Source organism: Hyperolius riggenbachi, chromosome 10 (assembly GCF_040937935.1).
Source record: "Hyperolius riggenbachi isolate aHypRig1 chromosome 10, aHypRig1.pri, whole genome shotgun sequence".
NCBI lineage: Eukaryota > Metazoa > Chordata > Amphibia > Anura > Hyperoliidae > Hyperolius > Hyperolius riggenbachi.
This window is the reverse complement of record NC_090655.1, coordinates 206916220-206943896: the sequence shown is the minus strand read 5'-3', so window position 1 is coordinate 206943896 and position 27677 is coordinate 206916220. Positions and strand designations below refer to the sequence as shown.

At 47.2% G+C, this 27677-nt stretch overlaps 1 protein-coding gene across 2 annotated transcripts in view; it reads left to right on the top strand.

Moving 5' to 3' along the window:
- The first annotated feature begins 814 nt into the window (after positions 1-814).
- Positions 815-27677, top strand: part of LOC137534268 (oocyte zinc finger protein XlCOF8.4-like) — a 37579-nt gene continuing 10716 nt past the window's right edge. Inside the window, exons 1-6 of one of the 2 annotated variants that reach the window (XM_068255676.1) lie at positions 815-863; positions 8675-8823; positions 10532-10687; positions 10773-10893; positions 12186-12283; positions 18625-18706. In XM_068255676.1, the coding sequence (XP_068111777.1) occupies positions 8749-8823; positions 10532-10687; positions 10773-10893; positions 12186-12283; positions 18625-18706 (532 nt within the window). In that variant the 5' untranslated portion in view covers positions 815-863; positions 8675-8748. Of the gene's footprint in view, positions 864-1031; positions 1094-8674; positions 8824-10531; positions 10688-10772; positions 10894-12185; positions 12284-18624; positions 18707-27677 lie in introns of those variants that run through there. The other variant, XM_068255677.1, reaches the window with a different exon arrangement.

The window sequence follows — 27677 nt, the reverse complement described above, 5'->3', positions numbered from 1 at the left end:
GTCGCCACGGCGACGAGGTAAGCGAAACACGGAAGGCCGCTTATTGCGGCCTTCCGTGTTACTTCTGGCCGCCGGAGGCGATCGGAAGAACGCCTCCGGAGCGCCCTCTAGTGGGCTTTCATGCAGCCAACTTTCAGTTGGCTGCATGGAATAGTTTTTTTTTAATTTAAGAAAAACCCTCCCGCAGCCACCCTGGCGATTTAATCAGAACGCCAGGGTGGTTAAATGGTGTAATAACCAGGACAATGGGCAAATAAAATAAGTGGAATAATGAATTTTTTCTCATTTTTTTCTTAATTTTCCCATTAAAATGCATTTAGAATAAAATAATTCTTAGTATAATGTGCTACCCAAAGAAAGCCTAATTGATGATGGAAAAAACATAGATATAGATCATTTTGTTGTGATTAGCAGTGATAAAGTTATTGGCGAATAAATGGGAGGTGAAAGTTGCTCGGATGCATATGGTGAAACAACACTGAAGGCTGAAGTGGTTAATTTGGCTGCTGCCTGAGCACCTGGAAATGGAAGGATACCTAACATAATTCTCACAATATAAAAGTAGAGGAGATTGGTATTACATAATTAATATATAACAGAACAACAACATAGTAACAGAATTAACATTAGCAAAATACTGTATAACGTTATTTAATGTCATCTTTATTCCTTTATTTTATAATCTTCTGATCTGTACAATGCTCATCTCTCTTGTAAATTCTGAGTTCAGCTTCCTTCTCGACTACTACTGGACGCCTATGGACCAGTCCAGAACTTCTCCTTCAGAAGAATGTGTCCTCTGTGCAGTGGAGCGGCGGCCATTTTGTTGTAGCCGGGAAGAAGACTCGTCGCAGTGGCTGGTGGTAATAATTTTCTCTTTCACATGTTATAGGGAGGGTGTTATCAGTGAGCTCTTCACTAGGCAGTGTTGCAGGAATTAGCTGTTTGTCCCGGATTTGGGAAGCAGTTGAAGAATAGAACATTGAGGAGCTACATATAGAAGGAAACGATCCCCATTACCAAGTCACGTTAGGGATCCAAAATGAATGGTGTAACACTATTGTGGAGTGTGCTTATATTTACGTTATTTTTGGTAAATGCTTATGATACTGTTGTTGCTAATGTTTTCCCCAGAAACAGCTGGCTATTTTATTTTTGGCTGATATGATCGCATGCATGATACTTTGCACTGTGCTGACATCTGCACGATGCTTTAAGGACTACTGAAGTGAGAGGGATTTATTTATTTAAAGAGAACCTGTGTATATATATATATATATATATATATATATATATATATATATATATATATATATATATATATATATATATATACCCTCTGGGGGATAATTACCTCGGCAGGGGGGAGCTTCAGGGTCCCAATAAGGCTTCCCCATCCCCTGTAGCTGTGGGGAATCCAGCGCTGTCTCCACCAAAACCTCCCCCGACAAGCCTGACATATTTACCTCTCCGCGATCCTGTGCAGGTGCACTAGTGGCTCTTCGTTTGGGTAAGGCAGAAAAATAGCCGAACCCGATCGTATCAGCTTTACGCCGTAGCCGGATCTGATTGGTTTTGGCTAGGGTGACCATATTTTGATTCCCAAAAAAGAGGACGATCGGCAAGGCCTCCAGACGTGTGTCCGCTCCGCTCTCTGCTCTGATCCCTGGCCTGTCTGCAGTCTGCACTGCTCCCTGTCTGTGTCGCTCTCTGCTCTGATCCCTGGCCTGTCTGCAGTCTGCACTGCTCCCTGTCTGTGTCGCTCTCTGCTCTGATCCCTGGCCTGTCTGCAGTCTGCACTGCTCCCTGTCTGTGTCGCTCTCTGCTCTGATCCCTGGCCTGTCTGCAGTCTGCACTGCTCCCTGTCTGTGTCTGTTCCGCTCTCTGCGCTGATCCCTGGTTTGTCTGCAGTCTGCACTGCTCCCTGTCTGTGTCTGTTCCGCTCTCTGCGCTGATCCCTGGCCTGTCTGCACTGCTCCCTGTCTGTGTCTGTGTCGCACTCTGCTTTGATCCCTGGCCTGTCTGCAGTCTGCACTGCTCCCTGTCTGTGTCTGTTCCGCTCTCTGCGCTGATCCCTGGCTTGTCTGCACTGCTCCCTGTCTGTGTCGCTCTCTGCTCTGATCCCTGGCCTGTCTGCAGTCTGCACTGCTCCCTGTCTGTGTCTGTTCCGCTCTCTGCGCTGATCCCTGGCTTGTCTGCAGTCTACACTGCTCCCTGTCTGTGTCGCTCTCTGCTCTGATCCCTGGCCTGTCTGCAGTCTGCACTCTGCACTGCGTTTGTATTGCAGATTGTGCAGCTCTGCCTCTGTTGGTACTGCGCATGCTCCTGTACAATGTGCATGGCTGCGTGCTACGTCATCCTCCACCGTAGCGCAGCAGCGTATAAATCTTACATAGGTATCCCCCAGAGAGTTTTTTTTCTTGTTACAGATCCTCTTAAGTGTTTATATAGCGCTGACATATTATGCAGCAGTGTAGAGAGTATATTGTCTTGTCACTAACTGTCCCTCAGATGGGCTCACAATCTAATCCCTACTGTAGTTATATGTCTATGTATGTATCATAGTCTAGGGCCAATTTTTTAGGGGAAGACAATTAACCTATCTGTATGTTTTTGGGATGTGGGAGGAAACCGGAGTGCCCATAGGAAACCCACTCAGATGCTGGGAGAACGTACAAACTGCTTGCAAATGCTGACCTGGCTGGGATTCAAACCAGGGACCCAGCGCTGCAAGACGAGAGCACTAACCACTACGCCACTGTGCTGCCCGTTAGTGAAGAGGGATATGGAAGCTGACATTTATCGTCCTTTAAGCAATGCCAATTGACTGGCTGTCCCGCTGATCATCAGCCTCCAATGCTTTTAGCCATAGGCCCTGAACAAGCATGTAGCAAATCAGGTGTTTCTGACATTTTTGTCAGATTTGCTTGTTTCTGGTGTTAGTCAGACACTACTGCAGCCAACTGGTATTGTTTAAAAGAAAATAAATATGGCAGTCTTCATATTTTTTTCACTTCAGTTGTCTTTTAAAACAGAAACAAACACACATCCACTGGTTTCAGAATCCCATAAACTTTGTGAATTTGGCACTGGTAGGTCGTGTATAAAAGTTCACAGAGATGTTGCGCTCCACCCACTCCTAATACTCTTCCACCTCCAATTACTACTGGTTTGCCACACCAAAAAGTCACAGATCTATAAGTCCAAAGGTGCAAGCGCTTCTACGGTGTCCCGGGGTGATGTTTCACACAACTCTCTATCCTCAGTTATATTCCACAGGGTTCCGGAGTGTGCGAGCAGCCCTCAGGTTAAATTGCATCCAAAAGGAACATAAACAGGGGAGGGAAAAACCACACTATATAGGGTAATAACGTTAGGTAGATATTGTAACCTTCACCAGCCCCACATCACACTGGTGCAGCACACTAAAAATTGATTCCAAATTGCGCTCACCAGATAGTGTGGCTGTTCAGTCACAAATAGCAATAAAAGCCTGCCACATAAAGCCAATCGATCAAATCACTTCTTGTTCCAGCTGTAATCGTCTCCGATCCTGCTGACACCTCCACTTTCACATATGTTAAGAAAAGAGACACAACATAGTGCAGTATCTTATCATGCAATTTAACCTCAGGGCTGCTCGCACACTCCGGAACCCTGTGTGATATAACTGAGGATAGAGAGTTGTGTGAAACATCACCCCGGGACACCGTAGAAGCGCTTGCACCTTTGGACTGGTAGGTCGTGGCTAACTCCAAAATAAAAAATTGACAGGACGGGCATACCGTTAGTGGAGAGACTACACACTTTACTAGTTTGGCAAAGAGGTAATAAAATAACAGACCTGAAATATGACCAGGATACGGTTTGTATGATATTTGCATGTTACCTCCATATCTATTACTGTTTTGTCCGGCTACTGTGTGGTGATACATTTACAATTGCTACGGTGTCATTTGATGCTGGGTAAGCAAATCGGTAAAGTACAACCACCAATTCTCGATCAGCAGCTTTGTGTTAGTCCACTCTTTGGCAGCACTGGACTATCACTACAAACACATTTAAAAGTGCCACTAGTTAAAGTGTACCCGAGGCGGTATTAAAAAAAAAAAAAATAGATCCTTACCTAAAAAGAGGGAAACTTCTGGATCCTGCAGCTTGTTAAATATGTTACGTGGTCGCGATCCTCTTCATGCATGAGCGCGGCCATACTGCCTTTGCGTGAGTACGGCTGCGCAGTAAGCTGAAGCCGCGTATCCAGGGCCATCCTTTTACGCGAAGAGGTGCGCGGATGTGGTCTTCAGCGGCGGTGGTCTAAACTAGAGCAGGAGTACCCAAACTTTTTCAGTCAAGTGCCAGGTCAACATACTTCAGACTGCTGGGGGGCCAGAACATACATAAAATGATGTTGAAAAAACATACATTGAATCCCCCCAATCATACCTGGAGGAGAACTCCCAGCAGCAGCCATTCAGTCATGCCGCACCCGAATAACGTCTTTGTGCACCAGACAGTGAAGCATACCCAGGTGACAACATGCCGTCCAGTTGGACAGCAGTGTCACCTGATGCAGAATTGGATTGGCAGCCAGCGAATTACTGCTCACTGGCTTCTACAGTATGTGGATGGTTGGTGCCAGCACTGCTATTCTATATGTGGGCCATCGATATTTAACCCCTAGCCGACCGCGTCATGCCGATGGGGGTGGCTGCAGCGGCAGGCCCAGGACCTCCTAACACCAATCGGTGTAAAGTCCAGGGGTTCTGGGGCTGAAGTCTATGACAGATGATCACGGGGATTGGCTGGCGGGGGGAGGGAGAGAGGAGGGTTTACAACGGAGTAAAAAAAACACTTTTTTTATTAAAAACACACAAATAAACATAAACAAACATCTGGGGGGCGATCAGACCCCACCAACAGAGAAAAGGGGGGGGGGGGAATCACTTGTGTGCTGTGTCGTGTGGCCCTGCAGCTTGGCCTTAAAGCTGCAGTGGCCAATTTAATGAAAAATGTCCTGGTCTTTAGGGGGGTTTAACACTGCGGTCCTCAAGTGGTTAAAGGTGCAGTGGGCCACATATATAAGTTATACATTGTGTCAGGAGGCCAGTGAAAAAGCCTTAGGGGGCCCCATTTGGCCCGTGGGCCGTAGTTTGAGGACCACTGGTCTAGAGCATCCAGAGGCTTCCCTTTTCTTAGGTAAGTATCTTTTTGGTAAGTATCCTCTGGTTTACTTAAATTTGTAAACCCTATGTCTGCTTCCATGAAAGCAGGAAGTAAACACACTGCAAATTTATTGTAGGATTTGTATCAGCTGTAGCAAAGAATTGTTTTTTTTTAAAGGTTATTATCTTGCTTACGTTTTAGAGCAGAGAGGAAGTTGTGAGTTCAGGTCTGCTTTAAACGCATGCTTTTCTGCACAGACAAGTGTGCTCCCAGCCTTACTGCAGAGTAAGGCCCAGTGCACACCAAAAACCGCTAGCAGATCCGCAAAATGCTAGAGGTTTTTGAAGCAGATTTTCAGAGCGATTCTAGGCATGTTTAGAGAGGTTCTCTAAACATGCCTAGAATTTTTTGGAGCGTTTTTGTGTAGCAGATTTCATATATTGTTATAGTAAAGCTGTTACTGAACAGCTTCTGTAACAAAAACGTCTGGAAAGCTGCTCTGATCTAGCGTTTTTCAGAGCAGTTTGAGCTTTTCCTATACTTTACATTGAGGCAGAAACGCTTCTGCAAACCGTAAAAATGCTGCAGGAGCCACGTTTGCGGTTTGCTAAAAACCTCAAACCGCCGGTGTGCACCACCCCATTGAGATACCAAGTGTTTTCACAGGCGGCAGCGGTTTCGAAAACGCTACCAAAAAGGCTTGGTGTGCACCAGGCCTTACACACAGATTCCTGAGGTGCCTACTAATCAGGGGCGTAACAATAGTAAATATAGAAATACTCTGCATAGCAAGTATTTTTACTAAAACCAGTTATCTAAAGTAACTAAGGGCTCAGAATTTCAAGCATATCATACGTAAATTCCAACAGTCATCATTGGGGAAAAGCAGCTTGTTGTGCTGTGTGAGGCGTGAGACAGTGAGTGATGATGGAGGAGGCAGGAGAGCAGCAGTGTTTCATTTGACTTGCACAGCAGATGGGAGGAGTTAGGCACTGCTGTCCTGTCTGAGGAGGAATAAAGTGGCTGAGGGTGAGCAGTTTGTTTGTCACAGACTCACAGCCAGCCAGTGTGCTATTGTGTTGAGTTGCAGCATGTCATGTGAGAACATTAAATGAAGCAGAGTAAATTGTCGGGTGCTGTGCGATCGGGGGGGGGGGGGGGCATCCTCGAAAGTTTGCCTCAGGCAGCAAAAAGTCTAGAAACTGCCCTTCTTTCTACCCATATACTTTTGCTAGACTCGTTGCAGCGACACACTCAATCCGCAGGGGGTAGGGATCCTATTCACCTGCAGGATTGTGGGCTCTGTATCTGTACAGTTGGTAAGCAATCACTCACCAACAGAGAGTTTTTTAAAGGACACCTGTAGTGAGAGGTATATGGAGGCTGCCATATTTATTTCCTTTTAAGCAGTACCAGTTACCTGGCTATCCTGCTAATCCTCTGCCTCTAATACTTTTAGCCATAGACCCTGAACAAGCATGCAGCAGATCAGCTGTTTCTGACATTACTGTCAGATCTGACAAGATTAGCTGCATGCTTGTTTCAGGTGTGATTCAGACACTACTGCCAGGCAACTGGTATTGCTTAAAGTGATCCTAAAGTCAAACAAAAAAAATGAGTTTTACTCACCTGGGGCTTCCAATAGCCCCCTGCAGATGTCCGGTGCCCTCGCTGTGTCCCTCCGATCCTCCTGTCCCCGCCGGCAGCCACTTCCGGTTTCGCCATCAGGAGCGTTCCCAGCTACAATAGAAGCCCTTATACTGCTATTGCGGCCTTCCTTGCCGCAATAGCAGTATAGGGGGTGCTATTGTAGCTGGGAACGCAAAGAATCACTCGCGTTCCCAGCCTGACGGCCGGTGACGGCGAAACCGGAAGTAGCCGCTGGCGGGTCCAGGAGCATCAGATCGACTCTACGTGGGCACCGATCAGCTGCAGGGGGCTATTGGAAGCCCCAGGTGAGTAAAACTCATTTTTTTTCTTTGACTTAAGGTTCACTATAAAAGGAAATAAAACTGGCAGCCTTCATATACCTTTCACTACAGTTGTCCTTTAAGGCAGCTTTCTCAATAATTCTTGTAGAGTTTCAAAGCTGTGACTGGAAAAAACATGTTGCTTTATATTACAGTTTGTTTAATACTTCAAATAGTCAGCAATGGTTTGATGAAGATTGTTTATTCTTTTGCACAATGGAGATTCATAACAATCTCAAAATGGATTTATTCTTTGTGGGAGCTGTGAATGTGGAATTCTCTTCCATAAGTGCTAATTCTATTAGATACTGTTAAGTTAAAGTAGCATGACTGGGCGGCATTGGCCGACTGGTAATTTGCACGCTGACATAGATGGCAGAGTTCATTGTGGCTATAGTAGGGCCCAGTCTATCATTTTTGATAGCCCAACTTAGCCCAACAGTAGCGATGGAAAGAAAGGAGACTAAAGGTGCAGATAGCCACAAAGAGACAGAAAGCGGCGGAGCTAAGTAATAGGGCGCTCGATTGCTCCCCCTGCATAGCTGACTTTGCGTCTGTGCAGTATTAGCCCAACAATGTCGCCCAAGGGATGGGCAACGTCAGTCATAGGTGTATATGGCACTTAATTAATTTTTTACCATATCTTTTTTTTTTTTTAATCAGTTTTTAGCCAGTCACATAAAATCATTGTATTATAATTTATCTGTGTGTGGCCACCCTTGGTAAATTTGGCCCAGTGTGTTAATTGTGGCTTCGTACAGATGTAACCAGTAACAGAAGTACAAAGACTTGTATACAGCTAGGAGGGGCGCCCCAGAAGACCCTAGTGGAAGTACAGTGACGGTCCCTACAGTTGGAAGCCATTGGCAAAGCTTATCCCCCGTAACGATTCTATCCATCCTGCGGTGGAACGCAGGGAAGTACCACCGCTCCAGTCACTGGAGCGCAGGAGGCTAGAAGGAGGAAGTGACGTCATTTGGAAATCCGGGTACTGTCGGGCTGTGGAACTCTTAGCTGAGGCAACTAGCGCGGAGGCGCTGTTTGTGTGGAGAGGAGAGGAATACCGTGACTGGCGACATCTTGGGACTATGTCCATTGAGGTAATCCACATATAGTTTGTGACACGGAACAAATCTCTCGGCGCCGGCAGGAGCCGATGCGGCTGTGTGGAGGGATAATTATTCTGGTGGGCAGCGTGGTTACTGGATTGACTATTAGGTCCCGTACGGATCATCAACCCGATTTTTACAAGGGAATCCTCACAGAGTGACAGTTTTTTTGATTTTTTATCAGTTTTTATGCACTATACATTTTATTGGCATCAGGTGGTCCCTGTATAAGTACGAAAGGCGTGAGTGAGTGAGTGGGTTGTTTATTACTCTTGTATTTTAGTGCTATTGGTGCTTTGAGAATAAAATTGATATCAGCAATAGAAGTTGAAATTATTTATGTCCAGCGCTCCTTTTTGTAAACTTGACTTGTATACATGGCTATAGATATATAAGCTGTATTTTAATGACCGTAATTGTTTCCTGAAACAGCAAAACATTCTTGTGTGAAACTGGAAAAAACAATCTCACAACGGAACACCCCTACATAGGTTGCATTACTGACTATGGAGGACGGGAGTCACGTGACTGAGAGGATATTAAACCTTACGCTGGAGATCGTCTACCTGCTGACAGGAGAGGTGAGGGGGATTCTGGGAGTGTCACATCACCTCTGATATTTCTAGTATTCAAATACAGAAGGGATTTACAGGAATGGGGATCTTGGTAAAGTTAATCACATCACTCTTGTCTGTTTAGAGTATACACAGTAGACTTTCATTGCAAGAAATTATGATTTGTGTATGAGTGTCCCGCAACCCCTTTTTCTTCAGCACTTGGCCATATATAGTATTACTGTCATACAGTACAGTCACAGTCACTTTAGTCCAGAGAGGCTTCCTGTATCTCCTTAGACCCTACTGCTCCAGTGCAGGGTCCATCTGCATCTTCTAGCCGCACTCCCAGCTGTAGACGAGTGTCTCCTGACTGGGCATGTGCAAGTAAGGTCCACACGTGCCCAGGACAATGAAGCTGCTCATGCTGGGCTTTTTTCCTTCATTCACAAGTGCTCTGTTTTACTGGGCATGCACGGAACTTACTTGCACATGCCCAGTCGGGATGTATGTATTCACGGCAGTAGCACAGTCAAATGGAACTGCAGCCATGTACATTTTAACCACTTCACCACTGAGGGGGTTTACCCCCTGACCACCAGAGCAATTTTCACCTTTCAGCGCTCCTTCCATTCATTCGTCTATAACTTTATCATTACTTATCACAATTAAACGATCTATATCTTGTTTTTTTCCTCCACTAATTAGGCTTTCTTTAGGTGGGACATTATGCCAAGAATTATTTTATTCTAAATGTGTTTTAATGGGAAAATAGGAAAAATGTGGGAAAAAAATTAATTATTTTTCAGTTTTCGGCCATTATAGTTTTTAATTAATGCATGCTACTGTAATTAAAACCCATGAAATGTATTTGCCCTTTTGTCCCGGTTATAAAACCGTTTAAATTATGCCCCTATCACAATGTTTGGCGCCAATATTTTATTTGGAAATAAAGGTGCATTTTTTTCAGTTTTGCGTCCATCCCTAATTACAAGCCCATAGTTTATAAAGTAACAGTGTTGTACCCTCCTGACATAAATATTTAAAAAGTTCATTCCCTAAGGTAACTATTTATGTATTTTTTTATTGTACATTTTTAAATTTTTTTTTAATTACAAAAAAAAAAAAAATTGGGAGTGTGGGAGGTAATGAGTTAATTTTTTGTGTAAAAGTAATTTATTTGTATGTGAAAAATGTGTAGGGTGTAGTTTTACTATTTGGCCACAAGATGGCCACAGTAACTTTTTGTTTTAATGCGAGCTCCAAGCGTCCTTCCGGAAGCTTGGAGGAAGTACTTGGAGGCTGGGTAAGGGTTTACTTTTCACAATGATCGCGCTGCTCATCGGAGAGCAACGGATCATTGCGGGGCTTAGATCAACGAATGGGAATGGATTTTCCCGTTCATTGATCTCCGGGCGAGCGGGCAGCAGCGTGCTTATTAGCGTCGGGCGGCGTGTTTACGAGCGGGAGCGCGGACAGCGGCGGGAACGCGGAAAGTACGGATTTCTCCGTCCCTGGGGGTTAAAGGATGGAAAAAGGGACGGAGAAATTTGTACGGGCGGGGGGAAAGTGGTTAAAGGACCCTGTGCTGGAACAGTGTAGTGTAAAGGAAACAGTAAGCCTCTTGATTATCCAGAGACTTCCCACTTCTGAGGTAAATATCTAACTTATTATTTATGAAATGCTTCCGTAGCACTTTAACTTTGTGGTCTTAGTAATATTTCTTTCCCTCTAGAATTATGTCGCTTTCAAGTTATCTGACGGCTTGGTTGCCCCAAATTCCTTGAAGACTCAAAGCCCTTTTGTAGAGGCTTCATCGAACTCTTTCAGATGGAACAACAAGAAGGTTCAGGAAGTTACCAGTCAGATGATTGAGCTGCTGACAGGAGAGGTGAGCAGTGCTGGGAATTATGGGACATCCTCTATTAAGCGCAAGGGGTGTGTCTGGATGGTGACAGTATCATTGTGTGTGTCAGGTTCCTATAACGCATCAGGACGTCACTCTATGTTTCTCTGTGGAAGAAAAGAAAAAGTTAGGACACAAGTACCTGTACAAAGACAGCATGTTTGAGAATCAGTTGCTGCTTCCTTCACTGGGTAAGAGGAAACTTTTTATTTTTCTTGTAATGTAGAGATCAGTATGGAGAGCTCAATTCTGACACTTTGCATATACCCAATAACAGGTTCTTAGCAGATTCTAAGAGGATTTACATTTTGCAACAGGTGTAAAATGACACATAACATTTTCCACCGTTTATTGAATAAAAATAGAGCCAAAATGGAGTGCACTGACCTCATGATTCAGTAGCTTGTAGTATTACCTTTAGCTGTTTACATTAGTATTGACTCCCGATATCTCAGCGGGCGGGACTTCGAAATCCCGTCTACACCAATCATTATGCAATGCAGAGCCGACAGTCGATCCAGTAGTGGCTGTTGCTGGGAAAGTGTAGGGGCAGTGAGAGGGCACTAACAGGAGACTGGACCTGTGTGTGCCGATACAGTGTCTGATTGTACAACACTGCCCCGGCTGCTTATCGGAAGACAATTCTGGGGCATCACCTTCCGCCACTCTGTGGCAGGGGTATGCTCCAAACATCGCTGGGCACTCTCTTTATGATTTAGGGGCAGTTTCGCTGATCCCAGCACAGGCCGGCCAGAAGAACTGCGCATTCTCCATTTGCAACAGCCTGACAGGGAGGAGCAGATGGAGGACCTGGAGAGGTGATAAAGGTCTGAACTTGTAGTTGTTTAGTGTATGCAGGGAGTATTGTATGTAGTGTTTAGTGTTGCAGGGATTAGTGTAGCTGGAATAAGTGTAGATGATGGGGCAGTAGGCGTTAATGTAGCTGGGCAGTGTAGTTTAGATAATGACAGTATGAGGAAAAGGTCCAAAGGACGCCCCAGCGCAATGGACTCACCAGATTTAGTATATATTTTTACCTGATTTTTGTCCTCTATATGGCCCCGAGCATCTTGTAATCTGAAAAATATGGTATACAGTATATCCTCTATAATAAAACCCCTGTGTCCCTGCATGTGCTGTCTCTGTGTAGCTGGTCCGTGCCTTTTTGCTACTGCGCATGTGCGCAGCACGGATCCAGCCTCGCAGAGACAGGAGGACGGGGGCCAGGGAGCCGGGCGGGCGTGTGAGCGGGCGGCAGGGTGTGCGGCGGGTGCAGGTGCACGCACGTGCGCAGTAACATGGCGGCAGCGAGAAACAGACCCTAGAGTCCGTTTTTAAACGGGCTTGGGTCTACTAGTATATATATACATTTTTATTTTTGCTTGTGTCCCAGGCCTTTTCCCAGCTTTTGTTGCTAGTGTGAACCTTGTCTAAATCAGGCACAATGTACCATATTTAGACAGTGTGTGTGTGTTTCCCACAGATGGATCCAGTGAAAGAATCCCGCCAGAGAGGTGTTCCAGCACTCCTTATACCCGGGATTCTGCACAAGAACTTCATAAAAACTCACAGGATTATCAGGTACCTGTTTATATTGTGAAACAATGGGGTGGGATGTTGTAAAATCAAGAGCAGGTGGAATAGTTATATTACTCAATAAACACAGACAGCATGATATACAGTGGTGTGAAAAACTATTTGCCCCCTTCCTGATTTCTTATTCTTTTGCATGTTTGTCACACTTAAATGTTTCTGCTCATCAAAAACGTTAACTATTAGTCAAAGATAACATAATTGAACACAAAATGCAGTTTTAAATGATGGTTTTTATTATTTAGTGAGAAAAAAACCTCAAAACCTACATGGCCCTGTGTGAAAAAGAAATTGCCCCCTGAACCTAATAACTGGTTGGGCCACCCTTAGCAGCAATAACTGCAATCAAGCGTTTGCGATAACTTGCAACAAGTCTTTTACAGCGTTCTGGAGGAATTTTGGCACACTCATCTTTGCAGAATTGTTGTAATTCAGCTTTATTTGAAGGTTTTCTAGCATGAACCGCCTTTTTAAGGTCATGCCACAACATCTCAATAGGATTCAGGTCCGGACTTTGACTAGGCCACTCCAAAGTCTTCATTTTGTTTTTCTTCAGCCAATCAGAGGTGGATTTGCTGGTGTGTTTTGGGTCATTGTCCTGCTGCAGCACCCAAGATCGCTTCAGCTTGAGTTGACGAACAGATGGCTGGACATTCTCCTTCAGGAATTTTTGGTAGACAGTAGAATTCATGGTTCCATCTATCACAGCAAGCCTTCCAGGTCCTGAAGCAACAAAACAACCCCAGACCATCACACTACCACCACCATATTTTACTGTTGGTATGATGTTCTTTTGCTGAAATGCTGTGTTACTTCTACGCCAGATGTAACGGGACACGCACCTTCCAAAAAGTTCAACTTTTGTCTCGTCGGTCCACAAGGTATTTTCCCAAAAGTCTTGGCAATCATTGAGATGTTTTTTAGCAAAATTTAGACGAGTCTTAATGTTCTTTTTGCTTAAAAGTGGTTTGCGCCTTGGATATCTGCCATGCAGGCCGTTTTTGCCCAGTCTCTTTCTTATGGTGGAGTCGTGAACACTGACCTTAATTGAGGCAAGTGAGGCCTGAAGCTCTTTAGATGTTGTCCTGGGGTCTTTTGCGTCCTCTCGGATGAGTTTTCTCTGCGCTCTTGGGGTAATTTTGGTCGGCTGGCCACTCCTGGGAAGGTTCTTCACTGTTCCATGTTTTTGCCATTTGTGGATAATGGCTTTCACTGTGGTTCGCTGGAGTCCCAAAGCTTTAGAAATGGCTTTATAACCTTTACCAGACTGATAGATCTCAATAACAGTACTTTTGTTCTCATTTGTTCCTCAATTTCTTTGGATCTTGGCATGATGTCTAGCTTTTGAGGTGCTTTTGGTCTACTTCTCTGTGTCAGATAGCTCCTATTTAAGTGATTTCTTGATTGAAACAGGTGTGGCAGTAATCAGGCCTGGGGCTGACTACAGAAATTGAACTCAGGTGTGATAAACCACAGTTAAGTTATTTTTTAACAAGGGGGGCAATCACTTTTTCACCCAGGGCCATGTAGGTTTTGAGGTTTTTTTTTCTCACTAAAAACCATCATTTAAAACTGCATTTTGTGTTCAATTATGTCATCTTTGACTAATAGTTAACGGTTTTTGATGAGCAGAAACATTTAAGTGTGACAAACATGCAAAAGAATAAGAAATCAGGAAGGGGGCAAATAGTTTTTCACGCCACTGTACAAATGCAGTTTTAGCTAAAGCGAGACAGAATGGAGTGTGAATGTTAAGTCCCATCAATCCCTCAATAGCAGACTGTTTTTAAAGTTTATGCGTAACTAGAACTCATTGAGTCCCCCTGCGAAACTTTGGATCGGGGCTCCCCTTGAACCTGATGAACACTGAATAGGGACTGTCTACAAATCTGTTTCTGCAAAAATTTGTATGATTCCCTATCGGTGGCTAAGCAGATGCAGTCATTAGAAAAATTGTGTAGAGAGCAGAATTATTTTTTTCTCCATACCCTTAGTTGTCAGTCTCTAAGGCCAGGGAAAAGAAACTCCTCCCCTCACGGGACCCCTGCAGCTTCTGGGCCCCCCTGTGGATGCATCCCTTGCAGGGTCTATTGTTATGCCCTGCTTCCAATTCTGTTCTCCTTCTCTGCTGCATCAGATAAATTACTGTACACTCCATGGATCTCTGGAGATCAGCAAAGTGTTATGGCAATGTATTTCAATGAAGCTCTTCACATTGCAGCATTGTGATTTGGATAAAATTGCAAACTTGCTCCATGTTGCATTTTCAGAGTAATCATGATGCGATTCTCGTTCCCCCGAGGAAAACACAAAGCAGAATCACAGTACAGTTGCTAAAAATCATATTGCAACCACTGGATTGGGTTTTTTTGCAAACGTAAACCGGCCCTACAGCCCACTGCTACTAAGGGCTGGTGCACACCAAAACCCGCTAGCAGATCCGCAAAATGCTAGCAGATTTTGAAACGCTTTTTCTTCTTTTTCTGTAGCGTTTCAGCTAGCATTTTGCGGTTTTGTGAAGAGTTTTTGGTGTAGTAGATTTCATGTATTGTTACAGTAAAGCTGTTACTGAACAGCTACTGTAACAAAAAACGCCTGGCAAACCGCTCTGAAGTGCCGTTTTTCAGAGCGGTTTGCGTTTTTCCTATACTTAACATTGAGGCAGAAACGCATCCACAATCCAAAAAATGCCTCACCCAGGCATTTTTCGTTTCTGCAAAACGCCTCCCGCTCTGGTGTGCACCACCCCATTGAGATACATTGACCAAGCAGATCCGCAGCCGCAAGCGGATCTGAAAACTCCCAAAAAGCCGCTCGGTGTGCACCAGCCCTGAGATAGGACAGTGTTGCTTTCCACATGGTCAGGCTAATTGTAATTTTGCCTTCTTAAAGCAGCAGAAACAGCCATACTATCCCAGGAAAAAATACACATAAGTAGCTAAATACTTGTTCTACTTACATAACATATATATTGTACTGTCCACATTTTGATTTCAGTGAATTGTATATAGTAAATAAGGAGCAAACTGTTCCAGGCATTTTCAATCTTTACTGCCTCTGACTGAAGCCAATCCTGATGTCATCTTCTCCCTTACTCCTTTTTTCTCTCCTGCCTGAAATGGTGTATGCATTGCCTCCTCCCCACTGAGCTATGTGCTTAATAACTGCATTGTCATATCTAGCTTGCTTTGTAAACACACAAGCACGTCAGATCGTAGGGGGATTTCCCTTCTCAGCCTCGTGTCACACTGAACTGCCCTCAGCCAATCATTGAGGAGCAGGACTGTGGGATGGTAGATAACAAGCTTCCCTCTCCCCGCCAATGTACCAGAAAGGAGTCAGGCTGACTGAGATAAGAGTCATTACAGCATACACATTTATGATTATATTGGACTGCTTGCAATGCAGACTGCATGTAGACTAAATAATAAACACAGAGCAGTGGGTGAATGGAATTTGATTTTATGAATGACAATCCCACTTAAAAACAGAAGGTATTTGTGATAAATCAACTGAACCACATTTTAAGCACTTTTTGATTCATCAGCAATGCGTTTGCAAATTGCCCTAATCCATATTAAAAAAAAAAAAAATCACAATTGCTGCGCCTGTGCCACAATTTTGATGCAAGTCAATGGGAACATGTTTTTAAAAACGCAAATGCAGCGCTGACAGATCGAAAAACGCTCACAGCGTGGCTCAGCCTAATTATCGCAAATAACTTCTGTTTTAAGAAGGCAAAATTACATTCAACTTGGCCATGTAGAAAACAATATTGTCCTATCTCTGAAATGCTGTTTATTAAGTCCAGGCCAAATTATCAGTACTTCTTATGCTCTCACAGTGACATGTTGTGGTCCAATGTTGGGGTACAGACACACATCCAATTTTGATTGGTCAATGTTAACACCTCTATGTAGTTTGAGGGCCAACAGATTTTGAATACTATGAACAAATTGTGTAAGTAAGCTCTCACACTCCATAGAAGTGGTAAAATTGGCCTGTGCCAAGCATGGAATGGAACTAGTAATATACTTTTTGAGAAAGTAACAAACATTGCTGCTAGTAACACTTTAGTGTATCCTGTTGCTTCTAGCTTGTGCGACCCTCACCTCCCTCCAGCAAAGTTTAGCACACAGGGCAAAGGTTACAACCTGTTCACTCACACCCTGCTCTGCAGTCTCCAGTCCGGGCACAAGAGGTCTTAGGTGACAGCTCTCACTAAGTGCTGGACCAATGAGAATTATCCTTGGTGCTCAGGAAGGATTCCCATTGGTCTTTTACAATCCAATAGGAGCCTGATGCTTCTGCCTGGGCTCCGATCTATATACCGGCACATGTCCCCTGCGCATGGATGAGATGACTGGATCTCTCGTCAATGAATTGGGGATTCCGTACATACCCTAGATTCTTGGCAGAGGCGTCCCCGAGCTGCTGACTCGGATGAGAACCATCTAGCGTAGGTACATAACATAGCCTTAGGAAACTTTATACACTTGTTTATAAACAAAAACTCCTTTCTAATGTCAACCCTTTCGGGACCGGCTGCCTAACCCCCCTTCAGGACCAGGCATTTTTGCAGAATGAGGGGGCGCGTTTGGGGGGTTAGGGCAGCCAGATCCCTGCAGGGTCTTGCTGGGCTGTGTCCCCCTGTGTGGCCAGGTGTCCCCCGTTCAGCAGCTGCTTTCACTCACCTTCCAGGCTCCAGCGACGAGCCGCAGTGAACACCTCTGCTCTTGCTGGCATCTCTGCTCCTACTGCCGCTCAGTTCCGGGTCACGGCTTGATGACGTCATCAAGCCAGGACCCGGTGCTGACGTCAGAAGGAGCAGAGATGCCGGCAAGAGTGGTGGGGAGCGCCAATCATCACAGGAACGGCAGGGAGGTGAGTGGATCCTGACATCTCCCCTCAGTGATCAGGGGGAGCGCCAATCATCGCGGGAACGGCAGGGAGGTGAGTGGATCCTGACATCTCCCCTCAGTGATCAGCAGCCATCGCGTATGGCTGCTGATCACGTGATCACTACGATCGCCGGATTGTAGTGATCAATTTGACAGCTGCGGCGGTAGGGGGTACCGCTGCAGCTGTCAAATTGATCACTACAATCCGGCGATCGTAGTGATCACGTGATCAGCAGCCATACGCGATGGCTGCTGATCACTGAGGGGAGATGTCAGCTGTCATAGGACAGCTTAATCTCCCCTCTCCGGTGCGCACGATCGCGTCGGGACGGTTTGTTAGCGCGGACATTGAATCAACGTCCCGTCAGGAGGGCAGCACCACATGCTGGACGTAGATTCAACGTACGTCAGTCCCCAAAAGGTTAATGATCCAATAAAATTGAATGAATGAAAGTTGGCAACAAACTTCTGTCAGCAGGTGGTTATTAAAGACAAATTTTACTTCCGCTAAACATATTTCTGATGTATATGTGCTACATAAACACTTAGAGCCTCTGAACACAAGCAGTGCTGAGAGCTGTTCTCTCTACATGTATTGATCGGTCTTCGATCGTATCTCAGAGCATGCAGTGTGTGGTAGTTTGTTTTTTTTACAGATTCTCTTTAAATGCCGACTTGTGTTCAGCAATGGCACTGACCCTGTAAGTACTTCTGGGTCAGTGCCAATTCTGGAAACTAGACTGCGCTTTCCTGTATACTGAAGCAGTGTACGAGCAAAGGACAGTAAAGCACTGATGTGAGGGAGCGTTCCTATGAACTGAGTGTGCTGACGAACATTAGGGGACAGTGACTATGCCACTCAGGGCCAGGACGAGCTGGTGAGGGGGCTAATTTACCTTGGACAGAGTAGGCTGATAGAAGGAAGTAAACGGCTACTTCCTCCATGTCCATAATCGACGTTCTATCCAGTTGGGCAATGTGGAGCAGCAGAGCGGGGACCCCTGTGGGGCACAGAATGGTGAGATGTGTGCTGTGACACGTCACAGCACTGCAGATATGAGTAAAACATTCACACTAAAACCTCACTCTCAGTTCAGGGGTACTTTAAGAATTGCAGAGATTCCGTAGTGCCTGCTTTACCTGCTCCCATGAGAGACGGTCCAAATACTGGCTGCACAACTGGCAAAACTAGCAGGTGTAACAGGTCTGTCCACCAGAGCACAAGCAGACTTCAAATATTGTATTGCATTAACCAGCACACTATAGACAGTAGATCCGAGGTAACTTGTGGTTTTATTCAGAAAATATTTCAAAAAATTGCAGTGATAACAATATAGATAGCTAAGCATATGACTATCATTCCATATCAATCCATAGCATGCAAGTGAACGTTAGCATGTGAATGTTTTGTGATGGTTTGTTATGCAGGATGAAAATGTAATCGCTATTAAAGAAGAAGCAGAAGAGTGTTACATAAGGAATGATGACATTCTTCCACAGATCAGCCCAGGTAAGAAATGGCAAAATGCCTGAATACAGAAAACAGTCACACATGATCCTTGTTCAGTCACTTAAACAATCACTTCTTCTTCCCACCTCCTCTGTCAATAGAAGCTAATGGGGAGAGAGTCATGAGCCATCACCCACTATTAGAAGTAATGGGGAGACAGTATGTGGGCAGTGGGGGAGTCAGGAGCCATCAGCCCCTATTAGAAGTAATAGGGAGGACAGTATGTGCCCAGTGGGGGAGTCAGGATACATCAGCCCCTATTAGAAGTAATGGGGAGACATTATGTGGCCAGTGGGGGAGTCAGGAGACATCAGCCCCTATTAGATGTAATGGGGAGACAGTATGTGCCCAGTGGTGGAGTCAGGAAACATCAGCTCCTATTAGAAGTAATGGGGAGGACAGTGTGTGCCCAGTGGGGAGTCAGGAGACATCAGCCCCTATTAGAGGTAATGGGGAGACAGTATGTGCCCAGTGGGGGAGTCAGGGGACATCAGCCCCTATTAGAGGTAATGGGGAGACAGTATGTGGCCAGTGGGGAGTCAGGAGACATCAGCCCCTATTAGAGGTAATGGGGAGACAGTATGTGGCCAGTGAGGGAGTCAGGAGACATCAGCCCCTATTAGAAGTTATGGGGAGACAGTATGTGCCCAGTGGGGGAGTCATGAGCCATCAGCCCCTATTAGAAGTAATGGGGAGACAGTATGTGGCCAGTGGGGGAGTCAGGAGCCATCAGCCCCTATTAGAAGTAATGGGGAGACAGTATGTGCCCAGTGGGGGAGTCAGGAGACATCAGCCCCTATTAGAAGTAATGGGGAGACAGTATGTGCCCAGTGGGGGAGTCATGAGCCATCAGCCCCTATTAGAAGTAATGGGGAGACAGTATGTGGCCAGTGGGGGAGTCAGGAGCCATCAGCCCCTATTAGAAGTAATGGGGAGACAGTATGTGGCCAGTGGGGGGAGTCAGGAGACATCAGTCCCTATTAGAAGTAATAGGAGACAGTATGTGCCCAGTGGGGGAGTCAGGAGACATCAGCCCCTATTAGAAGTAATGGGGAGACAGTATGTGCCCAATGGGGGAGTCAGGAGACATCAGCCCCTATAAGAAGTAATGAGGAGACAGTATGTGCCCAATGGGGGAGTCAGGAGACATCAGCCCCTATTAGAAGTAATGGGGAGACAGTATGTGCCCAATGGGGGAGTCAGGAGCCATCAGCCCCTATTAGAAGTAAAGGGGAGACAGTATGTGGCCAGTGGGGGAGTCAGGAGACATAAGCCCCTATTAGAAGTAATGGAGAGACAGTATGTGCCCAGTGGGGGAGTCAGGAGACCTCAGCCTCTATTAGAAGTAATGGGGAGACAGTATGTGGCCAGTGGGGGAGTCAGGAGCCATCAGCCCCTATTAGAAGTAATGAGGAGACAGTATGTGTCCAGTGGGGGATTCAGGAAACATCAGCTCCTATTAAAATTAATGGGGAGACAGTATGTGGCCAGTGGGGGAGTCAGGAGGCATCAGCCCCTATTAGAAGTAATGGAGAGACAGTATGTGGCCAGTGGGGGAGTCAGGAGACATCATCTCCTATTAGAAGTAATGGGGAGACAGTATGTGGCCAGTGTGGGAGTCAGGAGACATCAGCCCCTATTAGAAGTAATGGGGAGACAGTATGTGCCCAATGGGGGAGTCAGGAGCCATCAGCCCCTATTAGAAGTAATGGGGAAACAGTATGTGCCCAGTGGGGGAGTCAGGAGACATCAGCTCCTATTAGAAGTAATGGGGAGACAGTATGTGCCCAGTGGGGGAGTCAGGAGGCATCAGCCCCTATTAGAAGTAATGGGGAGACAGTATGTGGCCAGTGGGGGGAGTCTGGAGACATCAGCCCCAATTAGAAGTAATGGGGAGATAGTATGTGCCTAGTGGGGGAGTCAGGAGACATCAGCCCCTATTAAAAGTTATGGGGAGACAGTATGTGCCCAGTGGGGGAGTCATGAGCCATCAGCCCCTATTAGAAGTAATGGGGAGACAGTATGTGCCCAATGGGGGAGTCAGGAGACATCAGCCCCTATAAGAAGTAATAGGAGACAGTATGTGCCCATTGGGGGAGTCAGGAGATATCAGCCCCTATTAGAAGTAATGGGGAGACAGTATGTGCCCAATGGGGGAGTCAGGAGCCATCAGCCCCTATTAGAAGTAATGGGGAGACAGTATGTGGCCAGTGGGGGATTTAGGAGACATAAGCCCCTGTTAGAAGCAATGAGGAGACAGTATGTGCCCAGTGGGGGAGTCAGGAGATATCAGCCTCTATTAGAAGTAATGGGGAGACAGTATGTGCCCAGTGGGGGAGTCAGGAGACATCAGCCCCTATTAGAAGTAATGGGGAGACAGTATGTGGCCAGTGGGGGAGTCCGGAGCCATCAGCCTCTATTAGAAGTAATGGGGAGACAGTATGTGGCCAGTGGGGGAGTCAGGAGCCATCAGCCCCTATTAGAAGTAATGGGGAAACAGTATGTGCCCAGTGGGGGAGTCATGAGCCATCAGCCCCTATTAGAAGTAATGGGGAGACAGTATGTGGCCAGTGGGGGAGTCAGGAGCCATCAGCCCCTATTAGAAGTAATGGGGAGAGAGTATGTGGCCAGTGGGGGAGTCAGGAGACATCAGCCCCTATTAGAAGTAATGGGGAGAGAGTATGTGGCCAGTGGGGGAGTCAGGAGCCATCAGCCCCTATTAGAAGTAATGGGGAGACAGTATGTGCCCAGTGGGGGAGTCAGGAGACATCAGCCCCTATTAGAAGTAATGGGGAGACAGTATGTGCCCAGTGGGGGAGTCATGAGCCATCAGCCCCTATTAGAAGTAATGGGGAGACAGTATGTGGCCAGTGGGGGAGTCAGGAGCCATCAGCCCCTATTAGAAGTAATGGGGAGACAGTATGTGGCCAGTGGGGGGAGTCAGGAGACATCAGCTCCTATTAGAAGTAATAGGAGACAGTATGTGCCCAGTGGGGGAGTCAGGAGACATCAGCCCCTATTAGAAGTAATAGGAGACAGTATGTGCCCAGTGGGGGAGTCAGGAGACATCAGCCCCTATTAGAAGTAATGGAGAGACAGTATGTGGCCAATGGGGGAGTCAGGAAACATCAGCTCCTATTAAAATTAATGGGGAGACAGTATGTGGCCAGTGGGGGAGTCAGGAGGCATCAGCCCCTATTAGAAGTAATGGAGAGACAGTATGTGGCCAGTGGGGGAGTCAGGAGACATCATCTCCTATTAGAAGTAATGGGGAGACAGTATGTGGCCAGTGTGGGAGTCAGGAGACATCAGCCCCTATTAGAAGTAATGGGGAGACAGTATGTGCCCAATGGGGGAGTCAGGAGCCATCAGCTCCTATTAGAAGTAATGGGGAAACAGTATGTGCCCAGTGGGGGAGTCAGGAGACATCAGCTCCTATTAGAAGTAATGGGGAGACAGTATGTGCCCAGTGGGGGAGTCAGGAGGCATCAGCCCCTATTAGAAGTAATGGGGAGACAGTATGTGGCCAGTGGGGGGAGTCTGGAGACATCAGCCCCAATTAGAAGTAATGGGGAGATAGTATGTGCCTAGTGGGGGAGTCAGGAGACATCAGCCCCTATTAAAAGTTATGGGGAGACAGTATGTGCCCAGTGGGGGAGTCATGAGCCATCAGCCCCTATTAGAAGTAATGGGGAGACAGTATGTGCCCAATGGGGGAGTCAGGAGACATCAGCCCCTATAAGAAGTAATAGGAGACAGTATGTGCCCATTGGGGGAGTCAGGAGATATCAGCCCCTATTAGAAGTAATGGGGAGACAGTATGTGCCCAATGGGGGAGTCAGGAGCCATCAGCCCCTATTAGAAGTAATGGGGAGACAGTATGTGGCCAGTGGGGGATTTAGGAGACATAAGCCCCTGTTAGAAGCAATGAGGAGACAGTATGTGCCCAGTGGGGGAGTCAGGAGATATCAGCCTCTATTAGAAGTAATGGGGAGACAGTATGTGCCCAGTGGGGGAGTCAGGAGACATCAGCCCCTATTAGAAGTAATGGGGAGACAGTATGTGGCCAGTGGGGGAGTCCGGAGCCATCAGCCTCTATTAGAAGTAATGGGGAGACAGTATGTGGCCAGTGGGGGAGTCAGGAGCCATCAGCCCCTATTAGAAGTAATGGGGAAACAGTATGTGCCCAGTGGGGGAGTCATGAGCCATCAGCCCCTATTAGAAGTAATGGGGAGACAGTATGTGGCCAGTGGGGGAGTCAGGAGCCATCAGCCCCTATTAGAAGTAATGGGGAGAGAGTATGTGGCCAGTGGGGGAGTCAGGAGACATCAGCCCCTATTAGAAGTAATGGGGAGAGAGTATGTGGCCAGTGGGGGAGTCAGGAGCCATCAGCCCCTATTAGAAGTAATGGGGAGACAGTATGTGCCCAGTGGGGGAGTCAGGAGACATCAGCCCCTATTAGAAGTAATGGGGAGACAGTATGTGCCCAGTGGGGGAGTCATGAGCCATCAGCCCCTATTAGAAGTAATGGGGAGACAGTATGTGGCCAGTGGGGGAGGCAGGAGCCATCAGCCCCTATTAGAAGTAATGGGGAGACAGTATGTGGCCAGTGGGGGGAGTCAGGAGACATCAGCTCCTATTAGAAGTAATAGGAGACAGTATGTGCCCAGTGGGGGAGTCAGGAGACATCAGCCCCTATTAGAAGTAATAGGAGACAGTATGTGCCCAGTGGGGGAGTCAGGAGACATCAGCCCCTATTAGAAGTAATGGAGAGACAGTATGTGGCCAATGGGGGAGTCAGGAGCCATCAGCCCCTATTAGAAGTAATGGGGAGACAGTATGTGGCCAGTGGGGGAGTCAGGAGACATAAGCCCCTATTAGAAGTAATGGAGAGACAGTATGTGCCCAGTGGGGGAGTCAGGAGACCTCAGCCTCTATTAGAAGTAATGGGGAGACAGTATGTGGCCAGTGGGGGAGTCAGGAGCCATCAGTCCCTATTAGAAGTAATGGGGAAACAGTATGTGCCCAGTGGGGGATTCAGGAAACATCAGCTCCTATTAGAATTAATGGGGAGACAGTATGTGGCCAGTGGGGGAGTCAGGAGGCATCAGCCCCTATTAGAAGTAATGGAGAGACAGTATGTGGCCAGTGGGGCAGTCAGGAGACATCATCTCCTATTAGAAGTAATGGGGAGACAGTATGTGGCCAGTGTGGGAGTCAGGAGCCATCAGCCCCTATTAGAAGTAATGGGGAGACAGTATGTGCCCAGTGGAGGAGTCAGGAGACATCAGCCCCTATTAGAAGTTATGGGGAGACAGTATGTGGCCAGTGGGGGAGTCAGGAGACATCAGCTCCTATTAGAAGTAATGGGGAGACAGTATGTGCCCAGTGGGGGAGTCAGGAGACATCAGCCCCTATTAGAAGTAATGGGGAGATAGTATGTGCCCAGTGGGGGAGTCAGGAGCCATCAGCCCCTATTAGAAGTAATGGGGAGACAGTATGTGGCCAGTGGGGGAGTCAGGAGCCATCAGCCCCTATTAGAAGTAATGGGGAGACAGTATGTGCCCAGTGGGGGAGTCAGGAGACATCAGCCCCTATTAGAAGTAATGGGGAGACAGTATGTGCCCAGTGGGGGAGTCATGAGCCATCAGCCCCTATTAGAAGTAATGGGGAGACAGTATGTGGCCAGTGGGGGAGTCAGGAGACATAAGCCCCTATTAGAAGCAATGAGGAGACAGTATGTGCCCAGTGGGGGATTCAGGAGCCATCAGCCTCTATTAGAAGTAATGGGGAAACCGTATGTGCCCAGTGGGGTATTCAGGAAACATCAGCTCCTATTAGAATTAATGGGGAGACAGTATGTGGCCAGTGGGGGAGTCAGGAGGCATCAGCCCCTATTAGAAGTAATGGAGAGACAGTATGTGGCCAGTGGGGGAGTCAGGAGACATCATCTCCTATTAGAAGTAATGGGGAGACAGTATGTGGCCAGTGTGGGAGTCAGGAGCCATCAGCCCCTATTAGAAGTAATGGGGAGACAGTATGTGCCCAGTGGAGGAGTCAGGAGACATCAGCCCCTATTAGAAGTTATGGGGAGACAGTATGTGGCCAGTGGGGGAGTCAGGAGACATCAGCTCCTATTAGAAGTAATGGGGAGACAGTATGTGCCCAGTGGGGGAGTCAGGAGACATCAGCCCCTATTAGAAGTAATGGGGAGATAGTATGTGCCCAGTGGGGGAGTCAGGAGACATCAGCCCCTATTAGAAGTTATGGGGAGACAGTATGTGCCCAGTGGGGGAGTCATGAGCCATCAGCCCCTATTAGAAGTAATGGGGAGACAGTATGTGCCCATTGGGGGAGTCAGGAGACATCAGCCCCTATTAGAAGTAATGGGGAGACAGTATGTGCCCAATGGGGGAGTCAGGAGCCATCAGCCCCTATTAGAAGTAATGGGGAGACAGTATGTGCCCAGTGGGGGAGTCATGAGCCATCAGCCCCTATTAGAAGTAATGGGGAGACAGTATGTGGCCAGTGGGGGAGTCAGGAGCCATCAGCCCCTATTAGAAGTAATGGGGAGAGAGTATGTGGCCAGTGGGGGAGTCAGGAGACATCAGCCCCTATTAGAAGTTATGGGGAGACAGTATGTGCCCAGTGGGGGAGTCATGAGCCATCAGCCCCTATTAGAAGTAATGGGGAGACAGTATGTGGCCAGTGGGGGAGTCAGGAGCCATCAGCCCCTATTAGAAGTAATGGGGAGACAGTATGTGCCCAGTGGGGGAGTCAGGAGACATCAGCCCCTATTAGAAGTAATGGGGAGACAGTATGTGCCCAGTGGGGGAGTCATGAGCCATCAGCCCCTATTAGAAGTAATGGGGAGACAGTATGTGGCCAGTGGGGGAGTCAGGAGCCATCAGCCCCTATTAGAAGTAATGGGGAGACAGTATGTGGCCAGTGGGGGGAGTCAGGAGACATCAGCTCCTATTAGAAGTAATAGGAGACAGTATGTGCCCAGTGGGGGAGTCAGGAGACATCAGCCCCTATTAGAAGTAATAGGAGACAGTATGTGCCCAGTGGGGGAGTCAGGAGACATCAGCCCCTATTAGAAGTAATGGGGAGACAGTATGTGCCCAATGGGGGAGTCAGGAGCCATCAGCCCCTATTAGAAGTAATGGGGAGACAGTATGTGGCCAGTGGGGGAGTCAGGAGACATAAGCCCCTATTAGAAGTAATGGGGAAACAGTATGTGCCCAGTGGGGGAGTCAGGAGACATAAGCCCCTATTAGAAGTAATGGGGAGACAGTATGTGGCCAGTGGGGGAGTCAGGAGACATAAGCCCCTATTAGAAGTAATGGAGAGACAGTATGTGCCCAGTGGGGGAGTCAGGAGACCTCAGCCTCTATTAGAAGTAATGGGGAGACAGTATGTGGCCAGTGGGGGAGTCAGGAGCCATCAGCCCCTATTAGAAGTAATGGGGAAACAGTATGTGCCCAGTGGGGGATTCAGGAAACATCAGCTCCTATTAGAATTAATGGGGAGACAGTATGTGGCCAGTGGGGGAGTCAGGAGGCATCAGCCCCTATTAGAAGTAATGGAGAGACAGTATGTGGCCAGTGGGGGAGTCAGGAGACATCATCTCCTATTAGAAGTAATGGGGAGACAGTATGTGGCCAGTGTGGGAGTCAGGAGCCATCAGCCCCTATTAGAAGTAATGGGGAGACAGTATGTGCCCAGTGGAGGAGTCAGGAGACATCAGCCCCTATTAGAAGTTATGGGGAGACAGTATGTGGCCAGTGGGGGAGTCAGGAGACATCAGCTCCTATTAGAAGTAATGGGGAGACAGTATGTGCCCAGTGGGGGAGTCAGGAGACATCAGCCCCTATTAGAAGTAATGGGGAGATAGTATGTGCCCAGTGGGGGAGTCAGGAGACATCAGCCCCTATTAGAAGTTATGGGGAGACAGTATGTGCCCAGTGGGGGAGTCATGAGCCATCAGCCCCTATTAGAAGTAATGGGGAGACAGTATGTGGCCAGTGGGGGAGTCAGGAGCCATCAGCCCCTATTAGAAGTAATGGGGAAACAGTATGTGCCCAGTGGGGGAGTCATGAGCCATCAGCCCCTATTAGAAGTAATGGGGAGACAGTATGTGGCCAGTGGAGGAGTCAGGAGCCATCAGCCCCTATTAGAAGTAATGGGGAGACAGTATGTGCCCAATGGGGGAGTCAGGAGACATCAGCCCCTATAAGAAGTAATAGGAGACAGTATGTGCCCATTGGGGGAGTCAGGAGACATCAGCCCCTATTAGAAGTAATGGGGAGACAGTATGTGGCCAGTGTGGGAGTCAGGAGCCATCAGCCCCTATTAGAAGTAATGGGGAGACAGTATGTGCCCAGTGGAGGAGTCAGGAGACATCAGCCCCTATTAGAAGTAATGGGGAGACAGTATGTGGCCAGTGGGGGAGTCCGGAGCCATCAGCCTCTATTAGAAGTAATGGGGAGACAGTATGTGCCCCCAGTGGGGGAGTCAGGAGACATCAGCCCCTATTAGAAGTAATGGGGAGACAGTATGTGCCCAGTGGGGAGTCAGGATACATCCGCCCCTACTAGAAGTAACGAGGAGACAGTATGTGGCCAGTGGGGGAGTCAGGAGCCATCAGCCCCTATTAAAAGTTATGGGGAGACAGTATGTGCCCAGTGGGGGAGTCAGGAGACATCAGCCCCTATTAGAAGTAATGGGGAGACAGTATGTGCCCAGTGGGGGAGTCAGGAGACATCAGTCCCTATTAGAAGTACTGGGGAGACAGTATGTGCCCAGTGGGGGAGTCAGGAGACATCAGCCCCTATTAGAAGTAATGGGGAGACAGTATGTGGCCAGTGGGGGAGTCAGGAGACATCAGCCACTATTAGAAGTAATGGAGAGACAGTATGTACCCAGTGGGGGAGTCAGGAGACATCAGCCCCTATTAGAAGTAATGGGG